We start from the raw sequence: 25,592 nt of genomic DNA, 5'->3' as shown, positions 1-25,592 counted from the left end.
TGAAAAGGAACATGCGGTGCTACCCAGGTGATCACCCCTCTGGCAAAAGCCGAATAAGTTGAGCCTATGGTTGTCCCTTTCCATTTCCTCAGTATTACCTCTTGCTTCTCTTTCGTAAGATGTGTTTCCTGTATCAGGGCGACATTTATTTTTTGCCTTCTCGGGTACATCATGATCTTGTTCCTTTTCAGATATTGAGCCCCTTGACATTCCAGGTCAGTATTCTAAGGTCCCCCATGTTTTGGCCATAGCCTACCTCTCCCTTTGTCCCAGGCGCGCATGTTAGTAAGCTCAACCCCTAACAAATAACAAATTCCTCAACTAGCCCCCTCACCCCTCCCTTGCCCTCCCCAACTGTTGCCCAGCTCCATCCCTGGATCTCAGGCGATCCCGCATTTAGTCCTTTATCGGCTTGCCGGTACCAGGGACTCAGCAGGGCGGTTACCTCACTACCGGTAACCTTTCTTAACTAAACTATTGGGGTGTGTAAGTGGGTCTGCTGTATTCCCGCATTTGTGCTCAATATATTGCGCGTGCTGACATTTTTTACTTGCGACCCAGATTATTCCACTACTTTCGTCTACTCTATTTTATAATCAAGTCCCATTGTCTTAGAGCATACAGCACCTCAAGCCTCCGGAGTCACCGCTTCACTTCTCCGTTCCATCCTCCTTCTGCGTGTCTGTCCCGTTCGGACAACTCTGATCATCCAACCATTCTGTCGCTTCCTCTGGGGTTCCGAAGAAGATGGCCCTGTCCTTATGGAGCACTTTCAGCTTTGCGGGGTACATCAGCATGTACCTGCAGCCCACGTCTCGCAGTCTCTTTCTTCACAGTTCCATAGTTCAGTCACTTCCTCTGCACCAGGAGCGTATAGTCCGGGTATGCCGTTATGGATGCGGCCGCCCTTCGTATTGTGCCTCCTTTTCATTGGAATTCCAGGATTTTCTCCCTGTCTCGGTAGTTCAGAATTTTGCCGATTATCGTCTCGGGGTGGGGGTATGTACTCCTGGCAGTGGTTTCCTCATGAGGACCCTGTGCGCCCTTTCCAATGCGAACCCTTGAGTGAGTGCCCCACCTTCTATTTCTTCTAGCAGCATGGTCTCTACATAGTCCTTGGGGTTTGGGCCTTCTTCGCCTTCCGGGAGTCCGACAATGCGTATGTTGTTTCTGCGGGACCGTCCTGGCTCCTCCGCTCTACTTTCCAGGTTGCTCACTTGCTGTCGTAGTATATGGATCTCTGAGGCGTGTGACGTGCAGGCTGTTGTGTTTGAATTCATCTCCTTCTCCAGTTCACCCGTGCGTCCGCTATTTTCTTAACGTCCTGTCTTTGTATGTTCACATCCTCTTGCACTGCACCAATTTTGAGATGTAAAGATATTTTAAGTTCAGCCAAGGCCGCCTCCAGCTTAGTTTCCCACACAGTTTTCAGGTCTGCAATTGATCTGCTGATCGTTAAGCCCTGGTGTATTGTCTGGTTGTGGGTTCATATTCTTCTTCCTAGCCCCCTCTGCTGGCTGGGGTGTCTTGGCGAAGTCCTCCATCGTTGCTTGTTTCACTTTTGATTTGGGTAATTTAGAAGCCATCCTGGCACCCTCTAGTGCATTACTTCGCCGTAATTGGGGTTTGTTTCTCTGGCCCTTCAATGTGTTTAGGTCCGTTTAGATTCTGCCTGTGCACCAGTGGGGATTCACTCTAGCTGCCAATTACTGAATCGTTTCAGGTGATCTCTGTGTGGCCTGGTACCTTCCTTGGTCGTTTTGTAGAGCTCCAAGTTGTGTAGCGACCAAATCTGCACTCTTCCAGTGAGCCCTGCGAAACCAGGTGCTCTGGTCTCTTAGTTCCCCTTAGTTGCAGATTCCACCTTAACTGGGCATCATGCACTCAATATGGGCTCTCCCTTTGGTCATTCCACCAGCCCTCAGATGTCATATCCCCCCTACTATGGCTCTGGCTTTGTGTTGTGCTCAAGCTTGCTTCCCCTGCTTTTCAGACTCCCTGAGGCTCTGGTCTCACAATCACTCTTATTCAGAAGCTTTGCATATGCATCATTAGTTCACTAATGTTATGCGTCATGATATGACTCTTGTAGCCATGTGTTCTGACCATGCGCGACTGCCTTTTGTTGCCTCCGAGTCAGTCTCCCAGGCTGAGTTCCACACTGCTGCTTTACATTCACAGATTTCGCTGTTGCAACTTTGGCCGGGCAACTTAATACCCCTCAGCAGTTCGCATTATTAGCTGTATGTCATAATAACGGTGTCAGGCTTTTATGTCCATCATCCCAGGGTACAAACGCAGCATTGTCCCTGTGTTATTGTTGCAGCACTTTCGTATTGTGTGTTTGCACGGGGCAGCTCCCGTCTCCTATGCTCCTCTGTTCGTTTTGGAGATGGAATGGGTCTTCCTCGCTGCCCACTAAGGGCAGTCCGATGCTGCGCCCAGCGCTCCCGTGCTCATGGGAGTGATCTTGTTTCGGCAGCCGAGTATGCAGCGCTCTGGTCCGACTTTGTTGTTGTGCGGTTACGCTACTCGGCTACCTCCGGCGGCACGATCAGCATCAGCGTTCGCGTACCCAGGCACTGAGAGTCTGCTTGCAGGCTTCCCGTGGAGCTGTTCCACGGTATCGTGACACGCTGTAGGGGCACGGCACGTATCTTGCTTGGGTGTTCGCCCGCCACTGTACAGCTGCTGAACCCCGTGTAGGATGGAACAAGTTACTTACCTGTAACTGTTGTTCTCCATCATGGGTCTGGCATGGATTCACATGCTCATGAATATTCCCCGTCATCAGGCTGTGAATCCTCTGTAAGGAAAAATCAGTATCAGTTTCGTTTCTGATCTTTCTTTCGTAGTAGTAACCAATCACTGATCTCTGCGTCATATTGACCACAGCCAATGACTGCCCTCTCCCTAAGCCCCGCCTCTGGCAGCCATCTTCAGATTTGGTAGCACGTGAAGTGGCAGTATGACCAAGTGAAGAGCCGCAAAGGGGTAGGCGGGAGGGTTCGCATGTGAATCCATGCCAGACCCATGCTGGAGAACAACAGTTACAGGTAAGTAACTTGTTCCTTCTCCAGCATGGGGTCTGGCATGGATTCACATGCTCATGAATAAAAGAATACATAGCAGTACACACATGCACAACCACGGGAGGTGGCAAAGGCTTAACATTAAGCATTATATCCAAAACTCAACATTAAGCAATTCTCCTCACCAGGCTCACCTTAGGCGAAAAGGTTGCGCAGCACTGCTTGGCCGACCCTGGACTCCTCCCTGGAATCCCGATCGACGCAGTAGAATTTCGTGAAGGTGTGCGTCGACCTCCACGTAGCAGCCCTGCAGATGTCCAGCAAGGGCACACCAGATAGTAACGCCGTGGTAGCTGCAATCGCTCTGGTGGAATGGGCTCTCGGACGGCCAGGCAGCGGTCGGTTTGCCAACCGATGACAGTACATGATACAGCCGGAGAGCCATCTGGCAATGGAAGCCTTTGAGAGAGCCTTCCCCTGATTGACAGGTCCAAAGTTCACAAAGAGTTGTGACGTCTTCCGAAAACACTTCGTGCGGTCCACGTAGAACTTCAGCGCTCTAGCCACATCCAGCGAGTGCAAAGTCCTTTCAGCCGGCGACGAAGGCGACGGGAAGAAAATAGGCAACACCAAGGGTTCGTTGAGGTGGAAGTCCGACGGCACCTTGGGCATGAAGGAGGGGTGCGTCCTGAGCACTACCCTCGTGTTGTGAAAAGTCAAGTACGGGTGAAACGATCCAATCTCGTCGGGCGGGGAAACCCAGGTGGGAGGTGACGACGGGAGATCCTAGTCGTCAGTACCCGTCGCGGCCGTGTCAGTCCCCGTATCATCCCCACGTGTCGTGGACGGGGAGGAGGGCTGAACAGGACGCGAAGGTTGAAAAGGAGGTGGAGGATGAATCCTTCTTCTCTTAAGAGGAGGGCTCCCGGAAGGGCCTGGCTCCGGGTCCCCCGTCGGGAGCGGTTCCTCCGTTGGTGGTAACGGCAGTCTCGTCCTCATCTCCGAGCATAAGGACTGTATAGCCAACAAAATGGCCGCCGAGTTGTCTTGCGGCACTGGTTGAGGGGGTTCCGACGGGCAATCAGGAGCCCCGTCGGCACCCTCGACGTTCTCGTCGTCTCCCACGTCGGGGTCCCTCCCGACAGGATGGTCTTCTTCCACGCCAGAGCCGTGGCCTAAGACTTCGATCAGCTCCTCCTCAGAGGTTGAGGCCGAATCCACGACAACCTCCTGCCCCCCCCTTTTTCTTCTCCGTCGGAGGTTTCACGGGGGTCCTGTCGATGGGCATGAAAGAGGACTCCCTCCGCGGTGGCAGGGAGATTCTGGGCCCCGAGGTCGCCACCACTGGTGTAGCCTCCACAGGCTGAGCCAGGGCCGCCGCGACTGTCTCGATAGAGGCCTTGGCCGGATGGATCAAGGCTTTCACCACCTTAGATGCGCTCACCGCCTTCTCCTTGGGGGGAGGGTCACCACCTCGCTCTTCCTCCGATGGGGCCTTTGAGCACGACCGGGGTCTCTCCAGGAGCTTCGCCGGGTGCTCGGCCTTCCTCTTACCCGAGCAAGAGCGTTGGCTCGTGGTTGATGGCGCCGGGGAGGATGCGCCCTGCCTGGCGCCCGTAGAGCCCGACCGTTCGGCGCTCCCGGTGCCAGCGGACTCGCGGTACTTGGCCTTCTGTTGGACCCCCGTCGCCGGGGCGCACTCAAACGTCTTAGAAAACCGCTCGGACTTCTTCTTCTCGCCTGACGGGCTCTTTCCTTCCAGCCAGTTGGCGAGACTCTGATGGCCGTCCTTCATGGTCCGCTCCGACATACTGCCGCAAAACGCACAGTCCTTCTCCACGTGCGTCTTGTCTTCATGCAGGCAGTAAAGACAAAGGAAGTGTTTGTCCTCCTTGAAGACATTCTGAAGCTGGCATCCAGGGCAGACCCTGAACAGCTTTCCGGGCATCGAGCTTCCCTTCTCCTGGGCCATGTCCGAGATGGGCCTGAGAAACTTCTGGAGAACTCCAAAATCGTGGCTCTTTTGACCGAAAAAGAGAACATTTTCCTAAGAAAAAGCGCGAAAAAAGCACGAACGCTCGAGAGCAATAGCACGAGGATCCCAACACTTGAACGTGCGGTAAAAATCTGAAGATGGCTGCCAGAGGCGGGGCTTAGGGAGAGGGCAGTCATTGGCTGTGGTCAGTATGACGCAGAGATCAGTGATTGGTTACTACTACGAAAGACAGATCAGAAACGAAACTGATACTGATTTTTCCTTACCGAGGATTCCCAGCCTGACGACGGGGAATATTCATGAGCATGTGAATCCATGCCAGACCCCATGCTGGAGAACCTCGCCACCTTGTTTGCTTGTTTATTTATTTAGTAATGCGCACCAAACCCTCAGGTAGCAGGGCGCAACAGTTGCATGAATATTTAAAGCTTAGTTACAAGAATATTTAAGGCTTAGTTACATCATATGGTTATTACAATACATACATTACATATATACAAGGTACATAGTGGATAATCTAGAATACATAAGGTGAATATGTTGACAGGGTACTATCAACATGAAGGCAAGGAAGGTGTTCCGTAAAGTGTGGAAATTTATGGAGGCATCCTTGGTACGGCGGCAGTTCAGGAGGTTGTGTCTAAATCTAGAGTATGGCTGGAGAAACAGTGGGTAATGCATTCCAAGCAAGAGCAGCTTTGACTGGGAAGCTAGCTCCTCCAGCTTTGGACAGTCTAAATCTTGGAATTTCTAGGCTAAAATGGTTAGAGGCTCTAGTGTGGTGGGTGGGGGTTCATCTGGTCAGTCTGGCGGAGATATAGGGTGGCACGAAGTTGTTAAGTCCTTTAAAAGGTAAGGGGTACCATTTTAAGGGTTATTCTATCGCTGATTTTTAACCAGTGGTGGTCTCTCCTAATGTTGGAAATATGCTCTCTGCGGGGTATGTTCAAAGCTGCTCTTAGGGCATTATTTTGCAGTATTTGGATTTTATTTATGATATTTTTGTTAGCGCCAGCATATAGGGCATTGCAATAATCAAGCTTTGACATTATTAGTGCATTGGCAAGCGTGATACAATTTGTTTTGGATAGGTAGGGTCTCTACTAGCCCTAATCAGTTAACAGGTGTAAACTGTCAAGGAAGCCATGGAACTGACTTGTTTTTTGAGGGATAGGGTGGAATCGAGATAAAAACCTAGTGTTTTTACCTCAGTTACTACTTTGATAATATTGCCATCTATGTTAAAAGGCAGCGTAGCTGGGGCTGAGATTTTTGATGTTGGAGTCAGAACCCAGAATCAAAATCTCAGTTTTATCGTCATTTAGGCAGAGGCCGTGAGATGCCATTCATGCCTGAATGAGGAGGTCTATTTTATTTACTAGAGCTGTGTCTTCAACAAAGTTGCCCGAAAGGGGTAGGAGGATCTGGGGGTTGTCAGCATAATTAGTATATGTGACACCCAGCCCGTCAAGTTTGTCAAAGAGTGGCTTAGTAAAGATGTTATACATCGTCGGTGAGACACATGAACCTTGTGGGACACCACAGGTAATTAGGATTGGGTCTGCTGAAGCTGAAGGGGAACACACTCATCGTACGGTTAGCTTAGAAGGATTGTACCCAGGCTATAGCTTCACTTGACAAGTGGGCAGCTGACGCTAGGTGTTTGCATAACACTGCATGGTCCACCAGGTCAAAGGCTGCCGATAGGTCAAGGAGGAGTAGCATAGCTATTTTACCTTTACCCTACAACTCGTCGATTTGTGTCTTAAGGTCAATTAAAGCTGTTTCAGTGCCGTGTTGTGGTCTGAAACTGGATTGGCGAGATCCTAGTAGTTGGTTGGCCTCCAGATATTTTTGGATTTGGACGTAGACTACTCTATCGATAATTTTGAGGAGGAATGGGACCGTAGTGATGGGTCTGTAGTTGGTGGGGATAGCTGGATCTAGAGTCTGTTTCTTGAGGAGTGGTAGCACCCAAGACTCCTTGAGGTTCATAGGGACAGTACTCTAGTTGAAGGAGACATTGATTAGCTTAGAGATAAAGGTGCTAGATCGCTAGCTGCGTCCTTAATTATTTGTGCAGGACAGCCATCACCCTAGCAGTTGGACGTTTTGAGAGATAATATGACCTTTTCTGTTTCCAGTATGGAAATATTAGCGAACCTGAAAGGTTTACCAGTGCTCAATGTATCAGCCGGGGGGGTAGTGTGCGACTCTGGAGCGCAGGGATGCTTTTTTGTTAGCTATTTTAGTCTGCATAGTCACTATTTTGTTTGATAAGGCATTTTGGATATTAGTACACCATTGTTTTTCGGCATATTGTCTGAGGGCGCAATAGGGTTTTCTATTTCCTGAAGTATGGTGAAAAGCTCCTTGGAATTGGCCTTGATGATTCTGTCATTGAATGCGTTTCTTTTGGTTTGGATTTTTTTTTGTATTTGTTGGCGAAGTTAGATAGTATGGTTTTATTCACGGCCGTAGGAGAGTGTCTCCAGATAGCTTTGAGTTTCCTTTCTTGGAAACTCCTTTTCGTGCTTGGAATAGACTCAATCCAGTAGAGAGGGTCCTCCGAGTGCAGGTCCTATCTCCTTTGTTCTCGCATGGTGGCCATTTTGCCAGGTCATCTGCGGGTATCCATCATTCTTCTTTCTCGCTTAACTTTCATTTTCTGTCCCGGTTTCAGCTCTGGGGTCGTGCGCTACACGCTATGCACGTTCGCACAGCTGTGGGTCCGTTCGGATAGCATCCCCAATGCTTTCTTCACGTGCGCTTCACAGGATTTCGTAGGATCAGCAGGAGCTACAGTTAAACCCAACCTATCCCATGGCTAGCTAGCCACGCCCCCTCTAGTAATATAGTTAAAGAACTTTTAAACTATCACCAATGCAAAACTATTGTAACCTACCTGCAGAGACATCAGTCGGATGAGAAACACTGTGGCGCCTGTGACATTTTGGCCCCAATCTTCTTTGGACTTTTTAAGTTGATCATTGTCTCTTGATCTGGTTTCATTATTGACTGCATCTGAAATACTTACCTTCTTTGCGGTTTAAATTATTTGATGTATATTTGAACCTATGATGAATGTATAGATTTGTATTATAATGTGCGATAATAAAGTTTTTTCCAGTGTGTTCAGAAGCCTAGAATTAACTTTTTATACTGGTCTAAATTGAATTACTGCCTTGCCCACGGTGTGGACTCATTGAGGGCCCCTGTCCCCACTCACACTCTTCGAATAAGCCTCGACTGTTCTCCATTGCTACCTTGATTGGGTTTTGGCTAACCTCAGAGTACCCCGTTACTAGGATGGGCTCCTAAAATCTGTCCACCGGATTCTACAAATCCATCTTAACAAGAAATCCATAAAGAGAGACATAGTCTCTCAGTACCGACAGTCACATCGACGGATCAGTTCCCCAATAAGAATGAGCCAAAAGAAAAAGGGAATAAAGCAAAAGGCGTTACTCAACTCCAAAAAAAGCAAAAAGAAAGTGTGTCCCATAGACCTCTATGGGAGGAAAGCAGCAAATAGAAAATGTTTCTCAACAACCACAAACCATGAAAAACAATTCCAGCGGTTCGTGGTAGGAAAAAGGAAATTTGGAGCACAGAAGCAGCAAGCTTATAGGTGTTGCGTCTGTGGGGGAATGCAGAGTTCGAAATTGAGGGGAGCTGGGAGCCATTGTAGCATAGAAAAGCTATGTTAACTTGACACATCTACCAGTAGCTACTTTTGGCTTGCCAAGCAAACTGAAACCAAACAAGCACACCTATGTCAATTTAACTCCGTTTGGGACACTCTCTAAACATTAGTACACCTCTATAATACATTTGAAGCATAGGGGGCCATAAATAATGGACAAAAAGATAGGTTTATAACTTATGTGGAAGTAAGATTTCTGAAACAGTATGTGCTTGCTCCTTGTCGCTGGTTAATGCTTGATACCCAGGAGCTGCTTTTACCTCCTGCTTATCTAATCTTAATTTCAAACCCTGGAATGTGTGGGGGAGAATAAGAAAAGGGGTTGTTGCATGCAAGCCAGGCTTATCCGTTGACAGATTGACTATTGTGTAAAGAAATTATTGTAAGCTATTTGTATTTTGTTTTGATTTTTAGAGAACTTAAGAAAATGAACGGTGCAATTCAAATAGTAAAATGACAAAAAAAACAAATTTACAAAGAGAGCAAACAGACCTTAACCCCTTCAGTGCCAAGGACGAGCCATCTCGTCCTTGGAATTACTTCTGCAGTGCCAAGGACGAGAGAGCTCGTTCTTTTTGGCACTCCGTTTTGAGGGATCACGCAAAACAGTAATCCAACCCCAAGGCTATGTGAGGGGGGGGGGGGGGGGGGGGGGGGGGGGGAGGTACCCCCTCACTGCCAGGGGGCTGGATTACCTTCAGTTTCACGTGGGCGTGCGTAAAGCACGCTGACGTGAAAGTAATTTTCATCGCAGCAGCCATTTCGGGCTGCTGCGGTGAAAATAAAAAAAGCTGATTCTTCACCTTTCTTCCCCTCAATCTCTGGCTGTATTTCAAGCCGGAGATCGAGGGAGGTGTCGTTGGAAAGGGGAGATTTGTGACAGCATTGCTGCTCATGGATCGGGCACAGGGCGCTCTATCCGCGGGCAGCAATGCCCACTAGACACCAGGGATGTCTATGAATGCAGGGGGGAGGTGTGGGCTGCTTACAGTAAGCAGCCCTCTCCCCCCGGCCCCCAAAGCATGGGGGCACATCTGATGAACCCTGGGGGCAGATGGCTGATCATCTGCCCCAGGGAAGGGGGCAAAAAAAATATATAACAAAAACAGGGAAGGGGTATTGGAGGGGGATTTGTTTTGCCCCCCTGAAAGGGTGGTGGCCCTTCCCCTCACACCAAATGGAAAAGGAGCCACCCCTTGTAGCCCCCCCCGGGGGCAGATTTATGCCCCATGCAGGAGTACATGAGGTGGCCCCCATCCAATTGGGGGGGGCACCAGGACTAAGTGTGCAGGCCGCCCAAAGGATGGGGCCTGCAGGTTAGGGCCCCCCCCTGGGGGCAGATGGCTGATCATCTGCCCCCAGGGAAGGGGGCAAAATGGGAAAAAAAACAAAATAAAAAAGGGAATTTTGGGTGGCAGTGGGGGGGCACTAACCATCAGAGATTTATTTTACAGAAAAGCAGGTTGGCCCTCTCCCTCACCCCAAGGGGAAATGGGGCACCCCTTGTAGCCCTCCCTGCGGGCAGATATCTGCTCCTTGGAAGGGTCATCTGACCTCAGAGAGGGCTGCATGAGATGCACCGCCCCTCCAATGGGGTGGGGGTGGAGAGGTGCACCCCCCCTGCACATTAGAAAATTGCCCAGCGGTGTGTGGTGCCCCTCAGCCCCCCCTCCCCCCTAAAGGCCAGCCTGCCATTTTGAATTATTTTGTTTACTAAACTTGCCTTGGCGCAGAGGGGCACATTGGTGTGCCAATCTGGCCATGGGTGCCCAAACCTTAACTGCCCCACAATTTTTGGGGGCCCTCTCCCCCCTTACCCAAGATAGGTGGCAGGGGTACCTCATGCAGGCCTCCCTAGAGGCAGATATCTGCCTGTCGGAAGGGGCAAATGGGTTTTCAGTGGTGGGGGTAGAGGGTGTGATTAGACCATGGGGGGGGGGGGGGGTGTGTGGTGTGTGTGTCTCTCTCCCCCCATCTGGGCAGATATGTTGGTGGGCTGGGACACAATTGCAGGGGCAGGCCACAAATTGCCTCCCATGCCAGCAGAACATTGATGTTTCCCTGAGAGCGGATCCCTCTAATGTGGGTTGTCCGTCTGCAAGCCCAAGCTCCAGCTCTGCTATGTTACAGATGTCACCTCTGCGGAGGAGTGGGGATCCTGCCAGGGCTCCCTGAAGCTGCTGTCCTTCAGGGACGGTACACCCCCCACATGGTACATGGATGTCCAGAGCCATCACCTCCAACCGTCCTGGAGTTGCGGCTGGGCTGCATTACAGCTTTTCCCTTCGGAGAGGTATTGGCACACTGCCGAGACTCCCTGGTGGGGAGAAGCTAACGCAGGGCAGCCAGGGCTCCAGCAAAGTCAGTGGTAATATCCCTGGCCTTGGGCACCCTTCTCCCATGTGGGTCACTGCCGGGGGTTCTGGGTAATAAATACTGGGCCTATTTGCTTAAGTCAGTGTTACGCTCACCTGGCCTCCGCGGGGGCATTGGGGCACGGTTGGAGCCCTCCTTTGACTTGACTCCTCAGAATCACCTTCCCCTCCAGATAGTGGTTGGACCTGCGGCTCGGGAGATGGGCGTTGCCCCCGAGTGAAGAGGAGAGGCAATGAAAATGGAGTGGGGATAACGTGACTTCCCCCAACCCTTTTGTGCCAAAATACGGTGTGCAAGCGCTTTCCCATATAAGCTCACCTGTAGTTTTGTAATGTTGAGCTATCCGCCCTGCTTATCTTAGCAGGGGCGCGTAGAATGGAGCATGTTACTTCACTGGTCCGTGGGAGTGTTAATCCAGACCAGCTGCGACCAATCCACTTATAAGGCAAGTCTTTTGATATGACTATTGTTCGATTAGACTATCTGTATTTCGTCTAATAATAATTCTTGCAAGGTCTCATTCCATTTCCATAGGTATGGAGAAGTAAATCAGGACCGAAGAGAGTCCGGAAGACCTAGAGGCCGATGGAGTTTCAACAGCGACAGGTAAATTGGTCTTTATAAGGAAACTCTAGTCTCTTGTATGATGCGGGCGTGCGTTCAATATGCATAGGAGTTCTAACCGGTTGTGTTCTTATTTCCTCGTAGGTGCAGGCCAACTATGAAGAATTGTGTCCGGATTCTCTATGAAGATTTGCGGTTGCAGGATGAAGACTCCGACTGACTGATGGAATGCCGGTGAGAAAGACGACTTCGGCTCCGACCGTATGGGAAAGCAGGTAAGAAGAAGAGTCCGACTCCGGCCGCGATGAGTTGCAGGTAAGAAGCACACTCAGCGATGTAGCGGCTGGCAGCAGGTAAGATGCGTGCTCAGCGATGTAGTGGCTGGCAGCAGGTAAGATGCGCCCACAGGGATGGAGTAGTTGGGGTGAAAGGCACTCACTGCGATGTAGTGGTAGACTGCAGGTAAGGAGCGCTCTCAGGAGTATCTTCAGGATGGGGTTGCCGGAATCCAGTGAGGCCCAGGTAAGCACAGCGGGGAGCGTTACGCTGCTGAAAGCAGAATAATGCAAAGCAAAGGCACGTGGATGGGCTGGCCTTACATAGGCTGGCTCAGGCCCCTTCCTTTAACCCCGCCGACTGACTCCACCTTGCCCTTCTTTGGGACTGTAGCACGTGCCTTCCAGTTCTGTTCTATGGCCACGCCCGGCCCAGCTGCACACGCCCTTGGCACAGAGTGTGCAGAGCACACTTTTACATGAGCCTGGCGCCAGGACTGGGTCCAATTGGACCCTGGGGATGAGGAAGGACTGGCCCCTTGACTGGTGGCCATGACGGTCAGACCTCTGGATTCCCACGGGTGTCCTCTTTTGGGAAATGCATGGGGTTCCCCGTTTTCCTTGCGGGCTTCAACACCTTAGGCCCAAATCTGTAGGTTGCCCACACGAACAAAATGTGCTCTGCCGAAAGGCTTGGGGTTATCAGTGGGTTACCCTTTTCCTTTAACCCCCCGGTTGGTGCACCCATACATGTGAGGTACTGTTTTCATCGGGACACGTGGGAAGGTATGAGATTTGTTGTGTTTGTGTGGTTTTCATAACGTTTCGACCCATTTGCTGGTGCCCTTTGTCACACAACCCTTTCATTTCCCAAATGTGCCCTACATTTAGTCGCCGATTTAGGCACCATACACTTTTGTAACCTGCATAAGTCACCTACCCTTGAAAAGGTCTGCCTGTGCTCCTTCAAAAAATGTAGGCTTGCTGTTCCTCACCACATTGGTTTTCCTGATTTATACATGCCAAGTACGTCTGTTCAGGCCGTAAGCATAAAATTCCTGTGTACCATGGCTCAGTTTTTGGCTTGCGGTATTGCTTGGTTTGTGAAACACTACAAAAATGTGTGCTTTCCTAACTGCAGGAGTCGGGGGAATGTAACGGAGCATTGCTTTTCTCAAAATTCATCGAAGCCATTGCCGTACCAAGACAGCCATATCCACCACAGACCTTTTTTTAGGTCATTTTCTTGTTTTCCCCCCCCCAATCTATGGCATTTTCACCTACCTAGTTGTTGCCCGACCTGCGCAAATCACCCCTTCCTAAACTTGGAATTTTGCCTACTTTTCAGAAATGTATGCCTTTCTGTCTTCCAATTCGGCTTTCCTACCCTTTTTTTCCATTCCTTCCATGCATGTCCAACTGGCAATAATTGCCAAAATCGCCTACCTCACAAAACGGTTGTTACCACATCAAAATATTTTTTTTTTCGTTTCCACTCAACCGGTTCTTGAAAGCCAGGAAATTGGGTAATTCAGCACAGCAAACCATTTGCTAGCTTTCACAAGGAAAAAACCAAAGGCTTCTTTGTACATCATTTTATTTGCATTATTTGAAAAAACAAATTTTTGCCCTTTTTGGTTATTTTCTCTCACCCCCCTACAGCAACCTAGGATTCCTGGGTGGCGTTACGACCGCCTGTATGTGGGGGGAAAAAGCCAGATTTGGCCGAGATATTTCACGGAACAAAAAAGTTACAAGGCATTGAATGGCCACATACCGAAATCACCAAAAAAGGCCTTGGCACTGGGGGGAAATACCCGTGGCACTTTAAGGGTCAAGACCAGAGCGGAAAAAAAAAATTGTAAGAAGAAAGCAAGCAGAGAGAGAGGAAGAGCATTCCAGTGAAAAGGAGTAATAGAAAAAGAGTGGAAAGGGGATTGTGAGCAATGGCGACGATGGACAAACTTAAGGAATTGGGAATGTGAGCGAAGAGCTAACGGCAGAATAGAATGAGTGGAAAGAGGAGAGCTCGGGGGCGGGGGCAAGATTGGGGAGAGACAAAGACGAGGCATATGAAATGTAACTTAAGATGAGAGTGAAAGACTAACCACTGAAGTGTCGACTGGGCTATAGAGGCAGAATCTGGTGGGGAAAGTGAAAAAAAGGAGCCAGAAAGAGTAATTATGAATGTACGTTAAGGGTTAGATGAGAAATAGGAAGTCCAAACAGAAGGGAAGTACAATAGAAGAGACGGAAGAAAATTAGAGAGGAAAGAAATAGCTCAGTAGCGTGAAAAAAGGTTGAGATTCGCAGATATTGACCAAATGAGTCCTGCACCAACGGGAGACAAATGAGATATTATTAGAAATGATAGGGAAGAATCAAAATAGGTACAACAGGAAGGAATACTGGACCTTCCAGTAATATCTAGAAATAACTTTAAGAGGTTCAGGCCCAAGAGAGGAAACAATGCAATAAAAAAAATCCTCTTTATAAAACAAGATGACACTTTTGAATTCCAGCAATTTCACATCCGACAGTAGCGAGGTTAGGGGACTGAACACAACCTTTGAACTTGCATTGTTAGCCCATACCGGTATTCAATTCACCATAGCCAGCATTCTGGATCTAGCCCAAGAGGAACAGTCAAGTGAAAAGAATTCAGGGGGTCAGCGCTCACCTCTGGAATGTCGACATCTGAATAGTGCTCATAGCATCCGTCACGGTTCTCCCCACTGGCCCAGTCTCCATACACCAGGTCTCGCTGCTCCCAAAACAGTCTGGAAGTGTCGTTGAAATCTGTAAAGTGCTCTCTTTCCGAAATAAAGACATGGAGGTCCTGGAAGAAGAATACATCAAACCGCCTTAAGACAGTGGGTCTCTGTATTGATAAGGGTACACATTTCAAATGTTTAAGCCAATAGTCAGGCATACAAATTCTCTTGCCCTCTCAGTACTCCACATGCACAGAGCATGACATTTTAAACTCACCAAGAGTTTATTCTCACTCGTCAATGCATTGTGCATATGTGGAGGACTGGTTCATGCCGTGTAAGTGGTCAAACTAAATCTGTGTCAAGACAGAACTCTGCCACTGTAAGAGCAATAAATAGTGCACAAAATATTCATCCCTCTGTCCACGTGCGTCCTTCTGTGCACCTGGTTAAAAGTGCATCTGTTAAGTTTCCATCAGAGACTCCAAAAAGAATGCAATCAATCACACTTCGAAGGATTTTCCTACATAATAAGGGTATAAATCAAGAATCAATTCACATATAGGGCTTCTCTGAGTATGCCAGAATCCACCAACGCTAAATGTGGCACAGTAGTGAAGGCTACTCTCTCAACGGTGGAGCAGGATGATAAACGGGTACATGGTTAACATGAAAAACCTCAATAAGGGAACATCAGCCCTACAGATATGGGGTGTATCAGATACTTTTACTGCGTAAAAAAGGGGAGTAAAAATACTCTAACAAAAAAAAAATGGGAGAGCCATAGTCCCTTGTGCCTCTGCTTTCACTCACACAGCTATATGGATATGTTTGGACCAGTAGCGCAGTAGTACAATAGGAAGAAACTACGGTTATAACTGTCTGATCGGAAGAAGTAAACGTGTATCTTAATGTTTATGAATAACTAGGTTCAAAGAAAGAAAGAAAAAGCATTACAAATATTTCCGTTATCCAGTTAACACCAATTTACTCACTTAAAATGTAAGTGTTCATTGGGACTTCAACTTAAATATTAAACCCCTAAAAAAAAATCCTTTTACTCCCAACTTTAAAAAATGGGGAGTAAAATACTCCCACTTCCAAATCTCATCTGGGGCACTGGACAGCACAATACATATGTAGAGCAGTGACTTCCACGGAAGTCTACAAATGCTCAGGAAGCCTTTCACGAGCCCAGATGGTGTGTGCAATGCGAAAATCCAACCTAATGTTAACAAAAGGCATAAAGCTATGCTGGAAACACTGCAGTTCTAAGCTTGCATAGTTCTCCACTTTTTGAGAGACAATCTAAGTTGTGCTTTTGGACAGTTGGCGTCCAATGTTTTTCTATGGTCCAAAAGGCACACAAAAAAATCCAATGAGAAAAGGAGCTGTTACAGTCAAAAGTTAAGCAACTGTGAGGTGGCTTAATCAGAGAAATGTTGCAGTATTGGGCATTCATAGGTCACATATCCTACCCATTGCGAGTGTTTTGTAAGCAGCTGGGGTCCCAGGCACTAGGCGAAACACAGCACAGTGGGAAGTGCTATTTATTGAAACCAAGAATCCAAGAAGAAACCCAGCAGTGTCCATTTGGAGGCCATCCAATCAAGGTTGGTTGCAAGATTCAAAACCTCAAGCAAACTCAGGACGAGTATCCAGCAGAGAATCCCAGACATACATTCATGCATACATACAGTTGAATCTAGCCATGGCTGCCCTAAGCTCCTAACCTACACTCTTAGTGGAATTCCCTAATTTTCATGCTCCTAAAACGGATTCTCAATGGACTTCTAAACATAGGTTCCCTTTTTAAGGGAGGGATCTGAAGGGAACAAGGCCTTTAATCAGAGAAAACAAAATATCTGGGGCAGCGTGTTGCTTTGAGTAACAAGGCCGGTAAGCTGACACTGTCAAGAGGGGATGATGACACCTCTCAGCCTGGGATAGGAAGCAGAGCGTTAAAACTAAATGTTTGTGCCACACACACAGCAGGAATATTTTGCATCATATTCTAGCATATTTTCATATATTTCTTCCCAGTCTACCCATAAGGATCAGTAAGGCTGTTCCCTTTCAGGCACGCACCTAGAGCACATGTTTTGCACATGCCAAAAACAAGACAAGAAAAGGCCCTACCGTGTAAATTACCCAGTTTTCCATTAGCAAGGTAGAGTGGTCCTACCACGACAACAAGATCTTCCAAAAGCAGCTCCCTCAGAGATAGATCCTTACCATTAGTGTGTCCTTTGGGAACAGGTTTCGACTTGGAACCATTGGTACTCCTGTGGGGCTGGCTTGATCTGTTGGTGTCGACCCCCGGCGGAACCAGCTGCTGATAGCCCAAATGATGAATATTCTGCAGAAGAGTAGAGAACAAAGATAGCAAAATTGTAACATTGGTTTTTATATTAACCTCGCCACACTCTGCCCCCTCTCCCGTCAAGAAAAGCATTACTCATAACAATACTCCCACTCCAGTGTGCCGGTTTTGATTTGGGGTTGTTTAACCGAAACGGAAATGGAAATGTTTGAGGGAGAAAATAAAAGAATTTTTTCTAAATATTCGGTCTTTTCTCGACTTGGGTAAGAAGAATCAAATGTAGGGCCACAAGCCGTTAGACTTGAGGGGTAGAAGATGCAAGCAACTCTACAGGAAGAGGTAAATTCTCAGACTTTGTATAGTACCTCTGAACTGAAGAAAAAGTGCAGCAGATGATTTCTGTTCCTGTGCAGCTCTGCAGATCTCACTGTTCCTGGCTCTACGTCGTGGGGACAAAAGGGAGGACTTCTGGGGACTCATGCACTGCAATGGGACTGTCATTGCTCGCAACCGGCAATCTTCAAATCAGTTGCTGTTCAGGGGTAAAGTGTCGAGACTATATGCACTGGTGCAATCTAGAGCTGTCCCGGCCTTCACTAAGCTGAAGCACAGTTGGGAGATCGACCTCAAGGTGGAGATCAGTGACGAGAGGTGGTCCCGAATGTGTGCTCGCACTCAAGATGTCTCCTATAACTCAAAATTTAAGCTTATACAGTTTAAGATTCTCCATAGGTACCATCACACACCTAAGAGACTGCACCGTATGTTCCCGGATTCCCCCTCCAGCTGCCCCAAATGCGGCATGGAACAAGCAACCTACATCCATATGCTGTGGCACTGCCCACTCCTATCGCAATTCTAGACCGAGATTTGCTCCACGCTATCAGACATGCTGGGACTCCCCATTGCCCCCACCCCACTACACTGTCTCTTTCACGAATTCCCCCGGCTGGGCCGGAAAGCCAGGAGGCTTGCGGGTCTCTGTATGTTGCTGGCGGTCCGCTGCATTCTGTTATGCTGGCTCCGTGCCAGACCACCTATATATTCACAATGGCTTAGAGCAGTTACGTGGGCTCATGACACTGAGGAAACCTGGAGTGCAATGCAACATCCGCATTGTCGGCCAATAGATGTCTGGCAAAGCTTCCGGGATTACGTGGCCTCCTTGCCCTCTCCTTCATGCACAGCTGGTGTCTCTCCTAAAAATGTATAATGAAGTGTATAATATGCTCAGCTGTACGAATGATTGTCTCATATGCTGATATCTAGATGGATCTAGGAGTTCTCGCTTCACTGCCCCAAAAGTTGTACAGTCGTGTGTTGTTGTTGATGCATATTTATGTATATTTACTCTTGATGTCTTAGCTGCCATGTGGCCGGCCCAGGCCCTGTCTCCTCAGGTGTGTTGTCTAGTCAAACAATAAAAACATGCCCATGTTAAACAATAAAAACAAAACATGTTGTCTAGTCAAAAAAAAAAAAACAAAAAAAAAAAAAATCAGTTGCTGTTCAGTGTTTCAGCTCCTCGTGTCTACCGCAAATAGCAACACTACAGTTCCTGGCTGTTGAGATGGACTTTGCTTGCTTCTGGGGCCCCGCACTGTTGGAGGTTCAGGCTCCATCAGTCCTGCTTCCTGGGAGTCCGGAGGATCTTCCTGAAGCTCTAGGCCAGCTTAAAACTAACGCACACAATCTGGTGTTCCTCTCCCTGGCTATACGGTTTCCAGCAGCAACTGTGGAAATTCAATCAGTTCCGAGAAGGATGTCCAGGTGGCTTACTTTGGAGTTGATTGGTCCCACCAACTCAAGGGGAGAAGTCGTCCTTGCAGGGGCTTCTCTATCGATACGAATTTGGAGTTTCAGCACAGCAGCAGGGCTTCACACCGGGCAAACCAACGGCCCAGGAGCTGCAGCAGGTCAATGGTCAAGTTCTTCTTCGGTTCATTTGTCCAGTGGTCAACTCTGCCTTCCAAGCCAAAAGCCTTGCCTTTTATTCAGTTCTCTCCCATTCATTCCAGTTTAGCTGTCAGTCACCCAGCAGGGTGGCTGTTCTTGCCGGACAGTCAGCCGGCCAATCACTACAGAGTGCATTAAGCACCGGGAGTTTCGAGCACCTCCCTCACTTCCTGCCTACTGGAGACACCCTGGAGCCAGAGGCGGGCTTCACTTGTGAATCCTGCCAAAGTTAAAGCGAACAATGGGACCAAACCTGGTTTGTGCGCGCAGAGTAAACCTCAAGAAAGACCTTTCCACAAAGAAACGGCGAAAAAAGAAGACCGGGGCCATTTTGACAAAACTGGCACCCCTGGGTGCTTTACTGTACCTGCGAACCCAGCCCGCTGTAAAGGCACACACAGTAGTTAAAACGAAACCACCGCCACCAGCTATTCAGTGAGGAAAGGGTAACAAAATAGTTACATGAAAAGCTAGACAAAGGGGATACTAGGTAACCCCTCCAGCACCCTATTGTAAGATAGTGTGTTCTGGGTCTAGAAAGTTACAAATGCAAGTAAAGTCAATTTCACTTTACTGCTCTGGGAAACGGTTATCCCAGAGAAGGTATTTAAAGCTTGAGGAAATCTAACAGACTTCCCTTTGCCACTGCACTGAAGGTGCTGTGTGACACAATGTAAAAGATGATGCCTATGGAGTTTGTCAGACTCCACAGCCAAAAGAAACAAAGCTCAGAAATCACATTAAAATACGAGAGAGTGGGAAAAGGGTCTCACACTCTCTCCAGGTTAAAAAAATCAAGTCCTCAAAATCCAGCGAAGTTGCTGGGGGTATAAGGTGGAGGGAATTAGCACATTTCTGAGAATTCTCCCTAACAGCCCCGCAGCCTTTTGGAGGGCAGGGGGGATTTGGGACAGCTGCAGGGGACACCCCCGCAGCCCTAGACCGAATCCAAATGACCTACCCAAACAAGATCGAACATTTAGCGGTAACTTCTTTCAGACTTTTGGTTGGTTAGGTCATTTGGATTCAGTCTTTTTGCCCAAAACCCTGGTTTTCACTTCCCTATGGAAAGAAATCATTTTCTAAGAATGTTGTTGTATAAAGGAAAATGTATGCCAGTCTGCAGTAAGCTTTAATTTAAACTCACAATCCAAGAAGCAAGTAATATTTTGTGAACATTGCCCAGATAAACAAAATATCATACATTTGGACATAAACTGCATGCGGTAGGCCAGAATCAGGAGACTGACAAGGAGATGTGATTTTCCAAAGGATTATTCCCTCTTGATGCAAAAGCCCCAACCTTTCCTCAACTCTGACACTAAGCCCTGCTTTATATAAATGAAGGTAGAAAGGGGTGCTATCAGATCGTCAAAATGGCACGGCACAAATTAAGTCCTTTCTCCAGAAATCCTATTCTAACCTACTTTCGCTCCCCAATAGTCAAGAGAAAAAAACTACATCCTTTGTGCCTTGCAGAGGGAAAAGTGAGGGCTGCTGGATTCTGACCATCCACCCCTGTGCATCTTTTACAGTCCTCAGTTTCTCTCTCCTCTTTGGGGTTTCTTGCCACACGCTGGTGCTTCTCTTGATATCTCACCCCTCCCCCCGCCCCACCCACTCTGGGGCTTGCTCAGTCTCTGTGTGCTTCAACAATCTTATCGCACCCCTCATAAGGGGAATTGTCTCCCCTATTTTTCCTCTTTCTCTCCATTCTGGAGTTAGCCCAGTCTCTTTGGGGTTCCCCATCCCCTAAGGGGGAAGTCACCTCTAGAGGGTTCCTCCTTACTCTGTCCCCTAGAGGGTTTTAAGTGCAGTAGGCTCACCTCCCTATTCCCAAAAGGCAGGCTACCCTGCTGGGGAGAGGGGACGAACTCCTTGGATGCATTACACCCACTAAGACGAAATTCTACTGAAAAGAAACGCTTCCATCTTTGTGTAGCCTTAAAAAAGAAACCCCAGCCATGACATTTAGAACTCACAAACTTAGTTTGTTCATCAACGTGAAAGAAAACCATTACAACTGTCCATGCTTGGGAGGGTTACAAAAAAGTACCCCTTCCATACGACTGTGCTGGGGGTTTATTATTTTTCTGCACACAAGTCATAATCCAGAAAAGAACGATTGTAGAAGCATGGGTAAATAACCAGAAAGCTGCACTATTGATCGCTGCCGGTGGACATTTGAAGAAATACTGATATCGCCTTCATTCTCCTTGCGCAAGGACCCCAAAGAGCAACCCACCTGTAGTTTAACTTTTGGTAACAATCTTAGTTATAAGACTCGATCAGTTTGCAAGCTGCCTCCTTAGCGAGCCTGTCCTATATAAATGCTGCATGAACCGCAATGTGCTACCTGTCACTCAGATGTACTAGGTGAGCAGAATAGAAAATCAAATTAGTGACCAACATTAAAGTCTGAAGCAGTTTTACACAGAAATTACATCATCTATAGGGTTAAAAAAATAATCCAGTTCACAAAAATATTGAAGGATTTTCCTAGACACTATGTTCAGGGTGCATGAAGGTCAATCAACACCTTTGTTGCAGGGCCCAGACATCCTCTGTTCATGCCCATCAGCCGTAGAGGTGTAGGAGCAGTCAAGAAAAGGGCAGAAAGGTGGAGAAACTGAACAGGAGAGCATACAAAACATGCAAGGAAATGTTCACATGTTTTCTGTATTAAAGTACACTTTTTATATAGCTGTAATAGTAATTAAGTATGTCAAGATTTTCAGGAGAGGGCTTTAGGGGTTAGTCAGGGACTTCCTCAGAAGTCCCTAAACCTAAATGTTCAGAAACATACGCTGGAGTTTGAACCAATGTGGTACACGCAGAAGGGAAACCAGCATTTAAGTTGAAAAAAAAAGTTTTTACTGTAGGCAGAGTCAACAAAAGCCACAGTTTAGCTCAGCTCGTGCCCAATGCTTTGCTAAGAGCATAATGTTAAGCCATGCGGCAATTAAAGTCAACAAGCCTCGTGTTGGATTGAAACAGAGGGGTCAAAGTCGCAGTTATGCGAAGACAAAGCCGGGGTAAATCCCTACCAGAGACTCTGGATTACATCACTAGACCCCAGATTAACCAGGTGCTGAAGCTTGGTGTAGCAACTTTCAGTGCAGGCAAAGACTCAGAGCTTCTGGATGACAAAAAATAATATGAAAGATTTTAGGCATTACCTGTTGGTGGTGGGTTGAAAGAGAGTTTGAGGCACAGATACAAGGTAAACTGGTTAATTAGCTACAAGTGCTACTTAAGCCATGTCACCAGAGTTTGGAAGGCGCAGGTTCCAGCAGTACTATGCCATCAGATTGTAGAGCCTTTCCATGCTTGCTTGGTAAACACAACCTCCTTGTGAAGTCTCACTCGACACGTAAACCCAGGTCGGATTTAAACGGGGACCAGAATGAACAGGTCTTTGCTCCCTGGTCACAGAATGGCTGCAACAGGTCACGGCTTTCTAAGCTATTGCAAAACGGTACTACTAGACGGTCAGTTAACACAAGGAGTCTAGCAGGAAGAACTACTTGGGAAAACAGTTTACAGAGAAACAATGGGACTCATTACAGCATCGGTGAGGCTCTGGATGGGACTCACCAGAACAAAATTATATTTAAAAAAGAAATTACAACATTACACAACCACAGGAAGTGGCAAGGCTCAACAGAAGCAATTAACTCTTAACTCTGAAAGAGACTCCACTCAATCGTTTGGCCGACTCACGACTCCTGTGGAATCGGTCGACATAGTAGAACTTTGTGAAGGTGTGCTTGGACCTCCATGTAGCGGCCCTGCAGATGTCCAGCACAGGCACACCAGACAGGAACGCTGTCGTCGTAGTGATCGCTCTGGTGAAGTGGGCTCTCGGACGGCCTGGGCAGCAGTCGGTTCACCAACAGATGACAGTTTGTGATGCAGCTGGAGAGCCACCTTAAAATGAAAGCCTTGGACCAGGCCTTCCCAAGGTTCACAGGACCAAAGTTCACAACCAGTTGTGAAGTCTTCCAAAAACTTGTGCGCGTCACATAGAGCTTCAAGGCAAGATCCAGGTCCAGCTAGTGCAAGGCCCCTTCACCCGGAGACGAAGGCTTTGGAGAAGAGAAGAAAAAAAAAAAAGAAAAAAAACCACAAACAGGTAACACCAAAGGCTTGTTGAGGTGGAAATCAGACGGAACCTTCAACATGAAAGAGGGGTGCATCCGCAGCACCACCCTCGATTCAAGGAAAGCCAGGTATGGTTGTTTGCAGGATAAGGCCTGGATCTCACCCACCATCCTGGCAGAGGTGATGGCCACAAGAAAAGCAGTTTTCCACGAGAGGGGCCTAATGCATAGGCTCGAAAGGCTCCCTCACCTCCCCCTCCCCCCATGAGCCTTGTCAGAACCACGTTGAGTTGCCACGCCGGGGCAGGAGCCTTCACCGGCGGGAAAGATTGAAAAGTCCTTTGAGGAACTCCTTGATGAGTCGATGAGACCAAAGTGAAGACCTTCCTGGAGACCCAGTGTAGCGGGAGATAGCTGCCAGATGTACCATGATAGTGGCATGCGCCAGTCCGGCCTTGGCCAAGGATAGCAAGTATGGAAGAATCTGCGGGGCCATGACCCTCAGAGGGGTAATCTTCTGAGACCGGCACCACGTAGCGAAACACTTCCACTTGTGACCGTAGCATTAGAATTACAAGTCGATAACGCCCTGGCCTTGGCGAGGACCACCTGCAGTACACACACAACTCATGTCCTCCAAACTCAAGGGCTGCAGGAGCCAAGCCCTCAGGTTCAGCGATCCTGGGTCGTGATGAAGAATTGCACCTGCTCTGGCGAGAAGAAACAGAACCCCTGGCAGCTTGACCGGAGGCGACGCAGACAGGCTCAGAAGCTCCGGATACCAAATCTGCATCGGCCATGCCGGGGCGATGAGAATCATCCTGCATTGGCACTTGAGTGTGTTGAGGACTCGTAGCAGAAGTGGCAACGGAGAAAACTTGTACAGAAACATCCCTTTCCACGGGAAGGAGAACCCGTCCCCCAGGATCCTCGGTTTGTGGAATCTGATGGCAAACCTCTGGCATTTGAAGTTCGCCGCCATCGCAAACAGATCGATCTGGGGCCTGCCCCACTTGGCGTAGATGCGGTCCACCATGTCCTGCCGAAGTTCCCACTCGTGGCAGGAGGGCAATTCCCTGAGGGATTCTGGAATGGTGTTCGACTCCCGCTAGGTGAAGAGGGACAAGGAACATCTAATCTGACAGACCAGTGCCACAAGTCCTGCGCTTCCTTGGAGAGCGCTGGGGATTTAGAACATGGTGGCAGTGTGGTCTGTGAAGATCCTCACCATCCTGCCCTTCAGAGATGGAAGGAACGACTTGAGAGCCCAAGATATTGCTTGTAGCTCCAGAATGTTGAAATGGAGATCCTTCTCCAGCAGCCACAGGCCTCTGGCATGCAGATGTCCGGCGTGGGCTCCACAGCCTTCCAGGGACACGTTGCTGGTGACAGTCTCCTGGTATGGAGTGTTTTGAAACCCTGTGCCCCAGGCGATGTTGGAGCGGACACCCCACCATCCTATCGCCCGCCGAAACCCCAGAAGCTTCCGCACACCTGTATCCAGTGAGCATCCAGGAACTCCTGAGGAGGTCATATTTGCAACCTGCAGAGCCGGATGAGGTAGGTGCAGGACAACATGGCGAGCAACGACTTTATGACCCACACCAGGACATTCTTCATCGACAACAGCCGCTGCACCTTCCCTTCAATGCCTGCTACCCTGTCCTCCGAGGGTGACTCCAGGCAGGACACCATATTAGTCCGGCTCCTAGGAACTGCACGTTCTGCAATGGTGTGAAGTGGGACTTTGGATAGATGGAGAATCCCAGATCCGTCAGTAGTTGGACGGTCGCTTCCATGTGTCCGACAGCAAACTCCCGCGAACAGCGCCAGATGCGCCAGTCATCAATGTACAGGTATACGTGTAGGCCTCAGACATAGACTGGCCGCCTCTGGTCCTAGGCCTTTTGTGAACGCTCTGGGGGCTGACTTCAATCCAAACCGGTAGTACGGACCCTGCACTACGAAACACAAACTTCCGATGTTTCTTGTGAATGGGGACATGGAAATAGATGACCTCCAGGTCCAGCAACATAAAGTCTCCTTCCTCCAATTGGCTGAGCATGTGTTGCAACGTGACCATCCTGAACTTTTGGGACTTCCCAAGTCTTTGAGTTGTCTAGGGTGGGCTTCCAGCCCCCTGCCTTCTTTCTGACCACAAAGTATCTCGAATAGACTCTGGAGCCTTTGGGGAACTTATTCCATCGCCCCTTTTTGCAGCATGGCCCATACCACTTCCAGGAGCTGAGGGATGTGCTGTTCCTGACGGGTAATCGAAGGGATCCATGGACACCTTCATTGAAACCCCAAGTTGCGCCCCCGAGCGAGAGCGTCCAGCACCCATCTGTCGGTGGTGATCTTCCACCCGCTGATGTACTTAGCCAGCCGCCCACCAGGGTGCATGCATGGGGGCCCCCCAACATCCTGGCTGGTTTAGGCCTGTTTCGGAGCCAGCGTCCTGCCCTGCGTGTGATGGCAACGTTGTCCTCCGCGACCGTAGGCCTGGTAACGGCCTCTGTAGGCTTCCTGGATCGTGGATCTGGAGGG

The 25,592-nt window shown here is 48.6% G+C and overlaps 1 protein-coding gene across 1 annotated transcript in view; it reads right to left on the bottom strand.

The window, feature by feature from the left end:
* CLPTM1 (CLPTM1 regulator of GABA type A receptor forward trafficking) overlaps nt 1-25,592 on the bottom strand; it is a 667,007-nt gene that overhangs the window by 527,368 nt on the left and 114,047 nt on the right. The window contains exons 3-4 of the mRNA XM_069644626.1: nt 16,899-17,022; nt 14,630-14,788 (exon numbers count right to left, since the gene is read on the bottom strand). Coding sequence (XP_069500727.1) covers nt 14,630-14,788; nt 16,899-17,022 — 283 coding nt within the window. The remainder of the gene's footprint in view (nt 1-14,629; nt 14,789-16,898; nt 17,023-25,592) is intronic.

The sequence above is a fragment of the Ambystoma mexicanum genome, chromosome 2p, assembly GCF_040938575.1.
Source record: "Ambystoma mexicanum isolate Mex_15411 chromosome 2p, UKY_AmexF1_1, whole genome shotgun sequence".
Taxonomy (NCBI): domain Eukaryota; kingdom Metazoa; phylum Chordata; class Amphibia; order Caudata; family Ambystomatidae; genus Ambystoma; species Ambystoma mexicanum.
Note: the sequence above shows the minus strand (reverse complement) of the source record. Positions and strands in the feature narration are given on the sequence as shown.